The sequence below is a fragment of the Notechis scutatus genome, chromosome Z (assembly GCF_049901735.1).
Source record: "Notechis scutatus isolate UNSWTSFEM ecotype Mainland chromosome Z, rNotScu1.2, whole genome shotgun sequence".
In the NCBI taxonomy this organism is placed as follows: Eukaryota; Metazoa; Chordata; class Lepidosauria; order Squamata; family Elapidae; genus Notechis; species Notechis scutatus.
The window spans coordinates 101,063,028-101,076,012 of record NC_142025.1 but is presented as its reverse complement, the minus strand read 5'-3'; the positions used below and the strand labels follow the sequence as shown (position 1 = coordinate 101,076,012).

Below are 12,985 nucleotides of genomic sequence, written 5' to 3'. Positions count from 1 at the left end.
TTGAGTTCTATAATCTTAAGAGCAATACAGTTTGTAGCCATGCTGTCTGGGGATTAGAGGGTGTTGGAGCCAGGGATGGGATCTGACCAGTATAACTACTGGTTCTGTTGCTCTGCGTCGCGCAAGTCGTGTGAGTGCAGTTTACGACCTGCTGAGCTGCCCAGACAGCTGAGCAGCGCTGCGTGCAAGTGCACAGCGGTTGGAAAAGCCCTTTTTCCCCGCTTTTTCAACCGCAGCTGTACCGCGCAAAGCAGCTGCGGTTGAAAACGCAAGAAATAAAGGTAAGGCAAGAGCCCGGGTGGGAGAGTGGGCCAAAACAGCAGCAAACATAGAACCGGTTCTATGTATACTCTCTGTTTGCTGCTCTCCAGAGCAACCGGTTCTACAGAAGTGGACAGAACCGGTAGAATCCCACCCCTGGTTGGAGCCCATTTGGAGATCACTTGGTTGGAGAAAGCTGCTACAACTACTGCAGTCATCTTATCCTCTAATGGGATGGGGGTAAAATGTGGAAGGAAAGTGTTAAAGGATATGTGATTGTATCAATTAAGGGAGTATTTCTTCAAGCTGCTAATTTTTTTAACCAAGTTTATACATCCTATCAGTTTATGCATTGCATAAGAACCTTAGTTTGTCCAACCTTTCTCAATAACCTATGTTGGCTGGATTCAGTGGATCACATTAAACTACAGTAGCTGGATCCACCCAATGCAATCCATTTTCTGATAAAGATGCCTAAATTTTGGCAAATCTCCTTAACTCCCTATTAAGTCCAAACATCCTTATTTAATTATTTCAATTGCTTAAAGAGATAGGCCAGGTTTCTTGAGTAGTGAGGGGAACCTTTTAGGTATGTTAGCAGTATAGCTCTGAGATTTCCCATTTAGCACAGCCAAGGGATTATAATCCCAACACTTCTAGAAGGCTGACACTAAATTGGGAAAGTTAGGTTTAAAATATGAGCTGTTAATTCAAAAATCTAAACCGAGATGAACATGGTTAGTATATAGGTTTAAAAAAAAAAATCACATACCAGAATACATGGTCTCATGGCAAAGTTAGAAAAATTGAAGAAAGAAGGGAAAATATGCAGAACATGGCTTCTGGTATTCTTTGCAACTTCATAATTGCTTTGCAGATTGAGAGATGGGTGGCACATAAATTAAATAAAAACTCTGTGCCATGTGATCAGGAAGGAAGAATGCTTAAGAATAGAACAGTCACCAACCTCCTGACTCCTTGGCCCTATTGTTTATCCCCTAGGAATAGTGATGGTTCTCACATTTTGTGCCTTCGAGTTAATCCTGACTCCCAGGGGAATGCCTGGATTAATCCCTGCAGGTTTCTTAACAAGATTTTAAGAAGTGGTTTGCTCTTATCAGTTCTTCCTAGGGCTTAGTAATTGACTTGCTCAAGCTTGTGCCTAAGGCAGAACTAGAACTCATGTGCCCACAGTGCCTAGCATGGTGCCTTATTCACTACATCAAACATTTTTCGTGAAGAATACCATGAAACCAGCAGAGCAAATGTAAATGGGCAAGATTCCATCAAATAGAGAACAAGTATTCCATTAAGTAGGATAGGAAATAAAATCAAACATAATAGGTTTCGGACTTTGTTTCTACATATGGCTTCTTGAATCACCACAGTTGCTAAAAAAAATTGGTAATTGTTTCTCACTATCTTCAATAAATGGTTCTTATTCTCACTTCTTAGACATTCTGCATTCATCCCTATCCCTGTTGAAACCTGAGACGCATTGGGATTTTTTTCTCTCTCTCTCCACAACTCAGCCAAATCTGGCCCATTTCTCTGTTCTGCCTCTGGGCTGCTGAGGTTGACTATCTCAGACTTAGAGGATTTATTTAACTTTAATGGCCTGTTGCTCTGTCAGTCAGTTTCTCGGTGCTTTTAGTGAATTCACATCTGGGATTTATTTATATGAGTTGTATACAGTTATGGGTGAAAGAGAAATCAGTGTGTACAATATTACATAGCAAGGGCGCATATGTTGTTTAGAGAAGAACTGGTATTGAATAGGCTCCATTTTCATTTGTTGTCCTGCAGTGAGTAGAACATGTATGCATGTAAAATATGTATTTCAAACAAGTAAAAAAGAGAGGTCCCAACTAATTGCAAGCCAGTCTAGGAGTCACGTGGATTCATTCTGATAGTTGAAAATGAAGCTGCTGACATGACCACATGCCATCATTTAGCAGTTACCAATTGCCCAGAGTCCACTGGTGCAACTAAATCCTGGCTTGGTCTTCTACTCTTCGGTATCACTACATTTTTGATCTTTTAAATATTCCTCAAAATGCCCCAATGTAGCATTGCTGCAGGGCTCTATGGGAAATTGCTATTTTAAATGCTTACAGTTCCAGGGAATGGTTTAAATGGTAGCTTTTAGGCTGCTCAGAACAGAATATAAAGCGACTGCTTTCCTCATGCTGCTGGTGCTTGATACGTTCCCCAGAAGATTATCAACATAAGAAGAACTCCATTTGGAGGGAATTTTGCTGATGGCCTCTAAGGATTTGTGTAGGTTATATGGAAACAAAACTTTCTTTTCTTCAACCAATATCAGTAGATTAAATCAATTGAGAATTTACAGAATCCCTGAATTTGGGTGGCTGTAGAAAAGCAGGCAGAATCTACAGGAGGCTTCCTACTTCCAGGTTCTCAATCCCTGCCAAATCACATTGGTCAGGGTCACCCATCATGTTAGGCCAAAAGAAAACAATTGATGGCCTAGTGCCCAGTGTATACCCATCTCTTCTGATTAGAGGAAATATTCCTTCCTAACTACATACATATAAAGAGGAGGATGTTGTGGGAGAATGGGGGCGGGGTGGGAAATAACATTTTGGAAGGTTTTTGTTAAGAAATAATAATTTTCAGCAGAGTAGAAAGAAAAGAACTATGGAAAACACAGCTAAATATATTTTTCTCCCCACTGCTAAGACCTTTCTTTATTGTTTCTCTCTCTGTACAGATGATTTTTTTTCTTGGCAGGTCCACTTAGTATAGTATTTCTGCATTGAAGAGATGCAAAAAAAAAGGTTTTGTTAAATCTAGTATGGCTGTGGTGGGGAGATGAACATTTCCCCAAACTTCTGTGTCTTCCCACACACAAGTCAGGCCTTGGAGGTGGTGCAAAGATGCACTGGAACGGCAGGGTGAAGGCAAGCAGGTGGCTACCCTGGCAACTTAATTAATGCTGTAGCAGTTTGGAGGAAAGTGGGGGGTGCTGTTCTCTTGCTTTTCTTCACTGGCTGTGACAGCCTATGTGGCTCAATTACAGGATAGAGAATGAGGGTGGGGGCGTCAGAGAATTGAACCTGCTGCTGTGAATGCTGGTGGAAAGAGCTAGGGATGATTCTCTCCAGCAAGAAAAATTAAAATAGGGGAATCAGTTAAGTCAAGATTTTGTGAAAAATTGGAAGTGGGGCAAAAGAAGTGCATTATATCTGAAACATAAGCAGAGAACGGTTTGTCAGAGGATGTATCTTCAACAATATATGACAGTAATGGGTGGAGTTGAAAACATGAATGGGTGGAGCTAGAGATAACCCATCTTTTCCCTTTTTTCTGCCATCTCTTCTTTCCATCTTTCTGCCATCCCATTCTCTCTGACTTTCTTCTTCTTCTTCTCTCTCTCTCTCTCTTCTTTCCTCCCTCTTTCTTCTTCCTCGCCAGGGAATGTTGTAAGAGGAACACATTGCTCTTGCTAAAGGTCTAAAGTAATGGCTTCCAAATTGACAGCTGACCACAAGCAACTCTAAGAGTGGCGAGTTGCCCATTTCTGACTTAGAATAGGAAGAGTAAAAGGAAGAATAAAGAATCAGAGCAAGAAAAGACAGAACGGAATATTTTCCTCTTATTTAGGAAGGGAAGGGGAAAGCAAAAGGAAGAGTATGGATAAATAAGAGACATGTAGATATGCAGATGGATGCCAAATCTGGTCATTACTGATCCCTTAGAACAAGAAAGTATAAAGCAGTGTCTTGAAAGAAGAGAAAGAAAAGTAGCAGAGGGCTTTAGGCACACTGCTTTTGAAGTAATTCAGGAACTAATTCGGAGGAGAGTCAGGCTTCTGTATGAATTCTCATAGGGTCAGTGTGTATATGTTTTTGTGCACATATGTATGTGTTTTATGTGCTGATCCATCACATTAAATAATTGTATATTGCAGAATAAGGGAATACGTAACACAGAGTAAAACTCTGGGTGGCTTACAATATTAAATAATGTATATACAGAATCTCCTCCCAAACTATGTTGGAGAAGTCTTTGGTCCTACATTTCATTATACATAAGATAGAATCGTTTAAATAAGAGAGTTACAAACTGTAAACAGATCCTTTGAACAAGTGCATTAATTTCAGCAATTAGCTTTAAGTATAAACCCGGATATAATTCCATTTGCTTTTAGATATAAAATCTAATCAAGACTTGGAATTAACATAGTAGCAAAAAATATGGATTATCTTGTCCAATTGTTTCATGTTCTTCCTTGCAACATTACAACTTCCCAACTTTACTTATAACAATAGGCAATGTTGGCAGCCAATGACAGTGCCATGGAGAAAATAGTGAGGTACTGTTAATTTCAACATATTTATAGGTAGGGGCTGCTGGCAAAAACAGACAAAATCATTTATTCAGGTGACACAAGGCTTTCGGGTTATGTAAAACTGTTCAAATGACAAAAAAAAAGAAACCAATGATGGATACTCAAGAGTTTTTGAGATGGACTCCTTATCATTGTATACTAGCTTTTTATTATATGAAGGATGTATGTCTAGTCCTGCTGAGGATTACAGTCATATAGAAAAACACTGTCAAGTGCTTAAGAGTATCTATAGAGCAACTGTTATTTTTTTTCCATTAGATGTTCAAGATGGTGGTATCTTTTGCCACCTTTAAGTGTTCTTTACAACAATGTTGAGATAGATTGATCTCAGAGGCCTAAAGTTACATTCCATAGATGTTTCATAGCTGAAAGCAGTTTTAAACCCAAGTCCTCATTATTCGCATCTCGCACCTTAAATGTTTTGTCACATAATTCTCTATTTTGTCATAGAAAAATGGTCAAAGGGTAAAGGGAAAGAATTTGAAACTGAAAGCAAACATCATCAAGGACTTATTAGGTTGATTACAGAATTGATTCATTTTTGCAATACAGTGACTAACTCTCTTGAAATGGACATTTAACATTAGAACCATCATTAAAAAGGTACAACAAAGAATGTTCTTCCTGTCTCAACTCAGGACGTTCAAACTGCTCCAGGAGCTTTTGATACAGTTTTACAGAGGAATTATTGAATCTCTCATTTATGCTTCTTTCTATAATTGTCTGGTTTGGTAAGCAACCAACAGGACAGGTACAGACTTCAACTAATAGTTAGGACTGCAGAAAAAACACTTAAAACCAGCCTGCCTTCTACTGAGAACCTATATATTGCATGGGTCAGAAAGAGGGCTGAGAAGATATGTAAGACCCTTCACATTCTGGCGATAAGCTGTTTCAATTCCTTCCCTCAGGAAGGCACTACAGGGCATTGCATACTAAAACAACTAGACACAAGGACAGTTTTTTCCTCATGCTATCACTCTGCTAAACACCTAATTCTTACAGTGCTGTGTAATGTCTGTGTATTTATCCATATAATACGGAGGTAGTATTATTTACCCTTATCTTTTTTACTCCCACCTTTTATTAGTATTATGATAATGTTCATTATTATCATTATTCAGTTGCTTTGCATATAGATTGAGAGCTTCTTCACCAGAGACAAATTCCTATGTGTTTAATCACACTTGGCCAAATAAAGTATTCAATTCAATTCAATATAAGAGGCTGGACTCACTCAAAAGATTAAGACACAAAATAGGTTTTAAAAAAATAAAGCTTAACATTCTAGGTAGTAGAGATTATTCTCAGAAATGCTGGACACAGAATTATAGTGTTATGTAGCCATTCAATTTTTGCACTAAGCCCACAGATTTTTCTTGCAAGAATTGTTATGTCTAGTTAAAATCAAGTGAAGTGACAGAGACAGACAGTGTAGGTCCTTGCATTTTTCACCAATCTCTTGATGCATTTCTGTTGAAGTCCCAGTCGCCTCAACATTTTTGCAAATACAAATTAAGCTAGTTATTTTGCTAGATCAATTTATGATGCTTTGTTTGTTTATCACATGAAACTGATATCCCTACTTACATCTGTCAAAAAAAGGGATGGTCTTTTACAGTTTAGTAAATTACTTAATTTATACCATCCTCTTTAATTTTTCAAACTCACAAAGCAGCCTACCGGAGAAATAAAATATTATAAAAATATATTTAAAGGATGATCCTGGCATAAAAAGTTTAAACTTCACAGATGCATGATAAATTCCTCCTGGCAACAAAGTCTGTCTCCTATAAACATGAGAAAATATCTAAATATGGCTTCTGATTTGAAGTAAGAACTGAGAACTGAAACTGATCACACAGAAAGTAAAGCTGGATATCTCTTCTTAGTCCTTCATATTGCTGATGGCCTCTCTAACAATGAATTGTAACTCACCAATGTGATATCAAGGTGACTCATCTATTCTAGAAAATATTTGGCAAGAGATTTTAAGCACTCTTTGTTTTAGCTGTCACTGAGAAATTTTACCTAATCTTATCCAGGTACGTTGAAATAAATTCCTTTTCCCTTGTTTGGTGACTAAAAGGAGAGATACTGAAATGTAATCCTATGGGTCTGTAATTTAGACATACGTTTTTGGACAGAAATACAAGGAAATTAAATTCTTCAGCATTCCCGAGTATTAAATATTTTCATTTCTAGACATTCAATCATCTGTAATTCTATCCGTTTTATCAAAAAGTTGCAGTTAGTAGATTAGTTTGTGAGTGACCACTTCACTTAATGACCAAATTGCTGGTCCTAGTTGTGGTCACTAAATGAAAATGATCTGTAATCTGACAAATGATGGAAACTGCATATTGGAAATTAATTATGGTTTGCAGCTTATCAGATGGCTACATTGATTGATCCATGACTTCCACTTTCTAGTTTTTGGTTTTTAATGGGGCTTTTGGTTTTTAATTTGGTTTTTAATGGAGCTTTTGGTTTTAAAGAGGATTATTATATTTTACTAATTTGTGTGAATCATCCAAAATCACAAATGTGAGATAGGCGGCCATACAAATTGATTGAATATATAAATAAACATTATCAGAAGCATTAATTTCAATGGCCCGTGAGCCAGGTTTTAAGAACCAATTCCACATTTACTAAAAATCAGAACATTTTCACATCTGTATTATTCATTCTTATCTTTTAAAATCTACTTCCAGGTTTTTAGCACTTATTCCAATGAGGAATATGACCGCCGAAATGAAGATGTTGATCCTATGGCTGCCTCAGCAGAGTATGAACTTGAAAAAAGAGTGGAAAGGCTGGATCTCTTTCCTGTGGAACTGGAAAAAGGTAATGGGAAAAACGTGTTTGGCGATGAATTTTCCTTTTCAGAACTGATAGAAATGGGATGCTGTTTACATGAATCTAAAAAGAACATAAGGCATTTTGATCAGATTTTCTGCAGCATGAGCCCTTCTTTTTTATTTTCTACACACATTTTAAGAATAGATCTTTGTAAGCTGGTTTGTCTCTGAAAAGGATTTTATTTGTCTCTTATTTTCAACCTGCTATATATTTCGCTCATCACCTTTAACTGCTTCCCCCCAATCATTTCCTTTTATCTTCTTGCCCTCCTCCTATCTGTTATTTTCCTCTTAGGAATGGCATAGGAAGAGCAATAAGAAAATAAGCTGCTATGGCAGATATAGGCTACTTCTGTTCATAGGGCTGTAAGAGCCGTCAGCCTAATTTTTAAAAACATGTTCAGCAAGAAATCAGTTTAGATCTTTGATAAGATGTATCTGTCTTTTCCTGCAGCCTGCTGCATAGGAGAAAAAGAAGAGAACAATAACAACCACAAAAGAGAACACTGGGTTTAAAATACAATATGGCTGGAATCATAACCATGCTAAACCCTAAATCAAAACGAATTAAGTTCTGTGTTCATGCAACATACTATGTCCAGAAAAAATAAGATTGTGGCATATCATGATATCCTAGTTTATATACCATGCTAAGAGAAGGCTGACTTTCCACAACAAACTGAATCACAAACTATGCATTTTCATCTATTCCCGATTTAAGCTTGGCTATAGTTTCACCCAGTGCTTGCTTCAGTCTGATCCACCAAGTGCCCTGCAACATTACCCCTGAGTCCTGTATAGATAAGCTACCCATCTTTATACTAAGGATTATTATCAATTTAATACTTTTTTCTCATTAGTTTGGTCTTCTTGGTATTTAATTGTAGTCCCATTTTTGCACTGTATTCCTTTTATAGCTAGAATTTGCAGTTCAATTACATTTTCAGCTATCATAATAGTGTCACCAGCATAGCACAAATTGATGGGTTTTTTTTCTTTCAGTTTTAAAATCTCACTGGTCGTCTTTTAATATAAGTTGTTCTTCACTTATGACTGGATGCTTAGAGACTGTTCAGAATTGCAATGAACACTCCCACCCCACAAAAAGCTAATTACAATTCAGTTTCAAAATTCTGCTGTCTCCCCACCCCCCAATGCAGTCATTTGAATGAATTTTGGGCATTTACAGCACCCCACAGTCAAATGACTATAATTTATGACATCTTTACCAGAAACCAGTGTTTTATTGTGGGTTATGACAAAAACCGACACATAGTGAACAATGATTCATTTAATGACCACCATGTTTGCTTTCTTTCACAATCATTTTTTATTTTATTCAGAAAGTTAAAATACAAATTCCAAAAAAGAAAAAAGAAAGAAATTTTACAAAAAGAAAACAAAATTAGACATTAAAAATGTGCCTTAGAAAACACACAAGATAAAAATACACACACAGACACACACACACACACACACACACACACACACATATGTTTTCATAGATTTTCACGGGTACAGGTATGCAGGTCTTGGCATGTTCGGGTCTTTTCCTGTGTAAGATTGAAAGTATCTTGGCAACGTTTCGACAAGGTCCTACTCGCCATCTTCAGGCCGGTGCTTTCGGCTTCGTGCTTGTGCGAGCAAAGCGTGATCGGAGCTACCGTCTCCCTATATATACTGGTGGGGAGGTTGGCTGTGTTGTCATTTCTTGATTGATTGATGGAGTTGATGTTTGCAGATTGGCTGGCTTTTTCGTAAGAACATGTGTGGCTGAGGTATTGGCTGTGTGTCTATCAGCCTCCTGTGTTGTAACAACCTGGGTAATGAGCTGTGTGATGACCTTCTGAGTTCTATTGTTTTGACATCCTGGGTCTTGTGCTGTAATCTCCTGGGTCGTAATGACCTAGGTCATGGGCTGTGTGATGACCTTCTGAGTTCTATTGTTGTGATATCCTGGGTCTAGGAAGTTACACCACAAAACCTCAGGATGTTGCAACACAGCCAATGGCCCAGGAGATTACAGCACAAGACCCAGGATGTCAAAACAACAGAACTCAGAAAGTCGTCACACAGCCCATTACCCAGGTCGTTACAACACAGGAGGTTGATAGACACACATCCAATACCTCATGTTCTTACGAAAAAGCCAGCCAATCTGCAAACATCAACTCCATCAACCAATCAAGAAATGACAACACAGCCAACCTCCCCACCAGTATATATAGGGAGATGGCAGCTCCGATCACACTTTGCTCGCACAAGCACAAAGCCGAAAGCACCAGCCTGAAGATGGCGAGTGGGACCTCGTCGAAACGTTGCCAAGATACTCTCAATCTTACACGGGAAAAGACTCGAACATGCCAAGACCTGCATACATACATATACATATACATATACATATACATATACATATACATATACATATACATATACATATACATATACATATACATATACATATACATATACATATATATATATATATATATATATATATATATATATATATATATATATATTGTGCCCCCCAGTTGAACACTGATAAGTATATTGCGGCAGTAAGTTTCCCCTCCTTGCAAAGCTTGCCTATAATTTATTTTATACATCTATTTGCAACCAATTTAAGCTGTCATCTATCTACTATATATAAGAAAAAAGTAATTAACAAGTAAACAAACAGTTAAACTTCAAAGATCTTTGTTAACAATCTATTATTATATTTAACTCATAGAAAGCCTACAACTGCTTATCTACCACAAATCACTGCAGTCATTATCTCTGATTTTGTCCATTTTGATTGATGTCATCTTTGTTTGATTCTTAATAATAAAACCTTTCCTTAAAATTTTGTTTAGGACCTTTCCCAACAATCATTTCCACTTGGAGAATGGGTTAATTATGTTTAACCAAAAATGCAATTGACAAGAGATGCTGTGTTTTTATTTACAGAGAAACTTTCTGAACCATGGGAATGCCATGTTTGCTTATGGTCACATTTGTTTAATGACCATTGCAAAAAATATTGTAAAATTGGAACTGGTCACATGGTGACCTGCTTTATGATCATCATACCCTACCATCATAATTTCTATGCTCAGTTAGTCATAAAATGAGGGCTACCTGTTTTATCCAGCATATAGACTGAATAAATAAAGGAAGAGTCTATAGCCTTGTCTCATCATTTGCCAACCTGGAGCCAGTCTGTTTCACCATGTTCTATCCATTCTGTGGCTTTCTGACCTTACATTTGTTTTTCATGAGGACAATGAAATGTCCTGGGAATCCCATTTTCTGAGCATATTCCACAGCTTGGTATGGTTGGCACAATCAGAGACCTTTTTATAATCACATATTGGATTCTTTTTGATATTCTTTAGCTTTCTCAATTATCCGGAGTGCATCAGCAATAAGGTTGCATGTTCCTCTTCCTTCTCTAAAACATCTGACATTTCTTTTTCTTCACATGGAGCTCTAATTTGGGTTGGATATTCTAAGCATTATTTTTCTAGCTTGTGAAATTAAGATTGTATAATAGTGTGCATAATCTTTTAAGTCTCCCTTTTGATGTTGTAATATAGATTTATCACTTCCAATTTCTTAGCTATGTGTCATTCTGTAATTTTGCAAAATACTTTAGTTAGAACCTTTACTTTTGTTGCCTGCCATATTCCTATATCCTATAGCCTTATGACTTAGTAATGACTAAAGTGCTGATCTCACTTCATCTTCTAGTACTAGATGTTCTTGTAAGTAGGGAATAACTACTAAGTTATATTGGATGTTATTTGGTCCAAACCCAAAAATGACACAGTGAAATCCAATCAAGTCCAGTCCTTTATTTGCTTGTACCTCGTCAACAGAATCTTGTCAAACTAAAGCTGTAACCTTCTAACCTACTAGATATATTCTGAGATATTCTAGAAGGTGGCTACCCTAAACATCTTGCCTTCTCCATCCATTTTGGGACTACACAATGTCTTAATTTTGACCTTTCTCTAATGATATTTAATACTGCCTTCTCCCTGAAAAAGGTATGTGTTGCCAAAACTTCTATCCACTAATTCTAGTGCAGATTCCCTCACAGATGTTGGCAGTTATATTGTACAGTATTTCAGTATATTTCCTCCATCTTTGATCTCCTTTGAATTTGTTATTGTTGATTGGTGTTCTTTAACATACCATATTGAGATTGAAATCTTCTAGGTTTAGACATCTCCATCTTTAATTTCTTTACAAATGTTATTTTAATACTGCTTCTTGTCTCTTCTGACAGTTCTCTGAAACTTTGTAAAGCTTCTTCCTGAGATTTTATCTTTCTTAGTTTAGTTACTCTTCCTCTTGCTAATTGCAAATTTGTTCTGATATCTAGTTTGCTTTCTTCTGTTGATCCATCTGTGACAATCCCTTTTCACGTTCATTCTTCTTTCAGTTCATTTCCCAAGTCTTTGGTTCTCTAATGAAGCTCAGGACTTCAAAGAAATTCCTATTATTTTCCTTGAAAATGATTAGTGTAGTTTTACCACATGTTGTTGAAAATGGTTGGCTTTTTTCTTTCTTACATATGAGTTTTTGTGATCTGTTCCACAGTAAGTTCCTGTTCATGTCTTTGATGCTATAGTTGAGCTACTCCACCTTGTTTTAGTAATAATATAGTCAATTTGACTTCTGTATTCTCCATCTAGAGAGGTTTTATAAGAAAAATTGTTTTGGTTGTTTGAAGACAGTATTAGCTATGAAGAAGTAATTGTAATATCTAAAATTAATAAGTCAATGTCATGTTTTTCAATTTCATAAGCCATACAGCCCAACTTAATAAGCCAGTTATACCCTTTTATTTAATATTTCCAACTTTGGCTTTCCACCTTTTGATTGGGTGTTCTGTCAATTTCAAATTGAACTTGATCATAAAACTCATTGGCCACCTCTTGTTCTGCATGAATATTTGGAGCATAAAGTTGAAGGGTCATCATAATAAAGGGCTGCCCCTAAATTCTGGTTTATAGCATTTGGCCATTGATTGCATTGTAGCCAAGTATTGTTCTTGCTATACTTTTCCTAGCTATAAAAACAATGTCACTTTGTTTTTAATATCCTGAGTAATAAATAGCATAACCTTCTGACTGAAAGTGTCCAATCCTAGACTCTATTAATTGATGCCTAAGATGTCAATTTCATTTCATCTTTGATTGTATGATCTTGAGGAATGAGGGGAAGAGATTCTGCCTAGGAAACAATTATAAAAGAGAGGCAGGATTCCAAGGACTTGATGGTCAGAGAAAGAAAATTAAGGAAAATTAAGGAACTAATGGACCCAGCAGTTAGTGGTGGGAAATTTCTACTTTCAGACTTGCAAATAGACAAGATTCTGTTAATGTAATCTTACAATAAAGTAGATTCTATTAATGTAGCCTTACAATAAAGTAGAATTAGCTCATCTAGTCATATTTCCTGTCTGGTTTTCCTAGGAGGGCTGATATTCCTG

At 36.8% G+C, this 12,985-nt stretch overlaps 1 protein-coding gene across 5 annotated transcripts in view; it reads left to right on the top strand.

The window, feature by feature from the left end:
- The window catches only part of PPP1R9B (protein phosphatase 1 regulatory subunit 9B), a 96,173-nt gene that overhangs the window by 41,961 nt on the left and 41,227 nt on the right, over positions 1–12,985 (top strand). For all 5 annotated transcript variants that reach the window (XR_015746126.1, XM_087948332.1, XM_087948333.1 and 2 more), the window contains one exon: positions 7,354–7,486. Coding sequence is in view for 4 of the 5 variants with exons in the window: in XM_087948332.1 (XP_087804458.1) it covers positions 7,354–7,486 (133 nt within the window). In the remaining variant the exon portion in view is untranslated. The remainder of the gene's footprint in view (positions 1–7,353; positions 7,487–12,985) is intronic.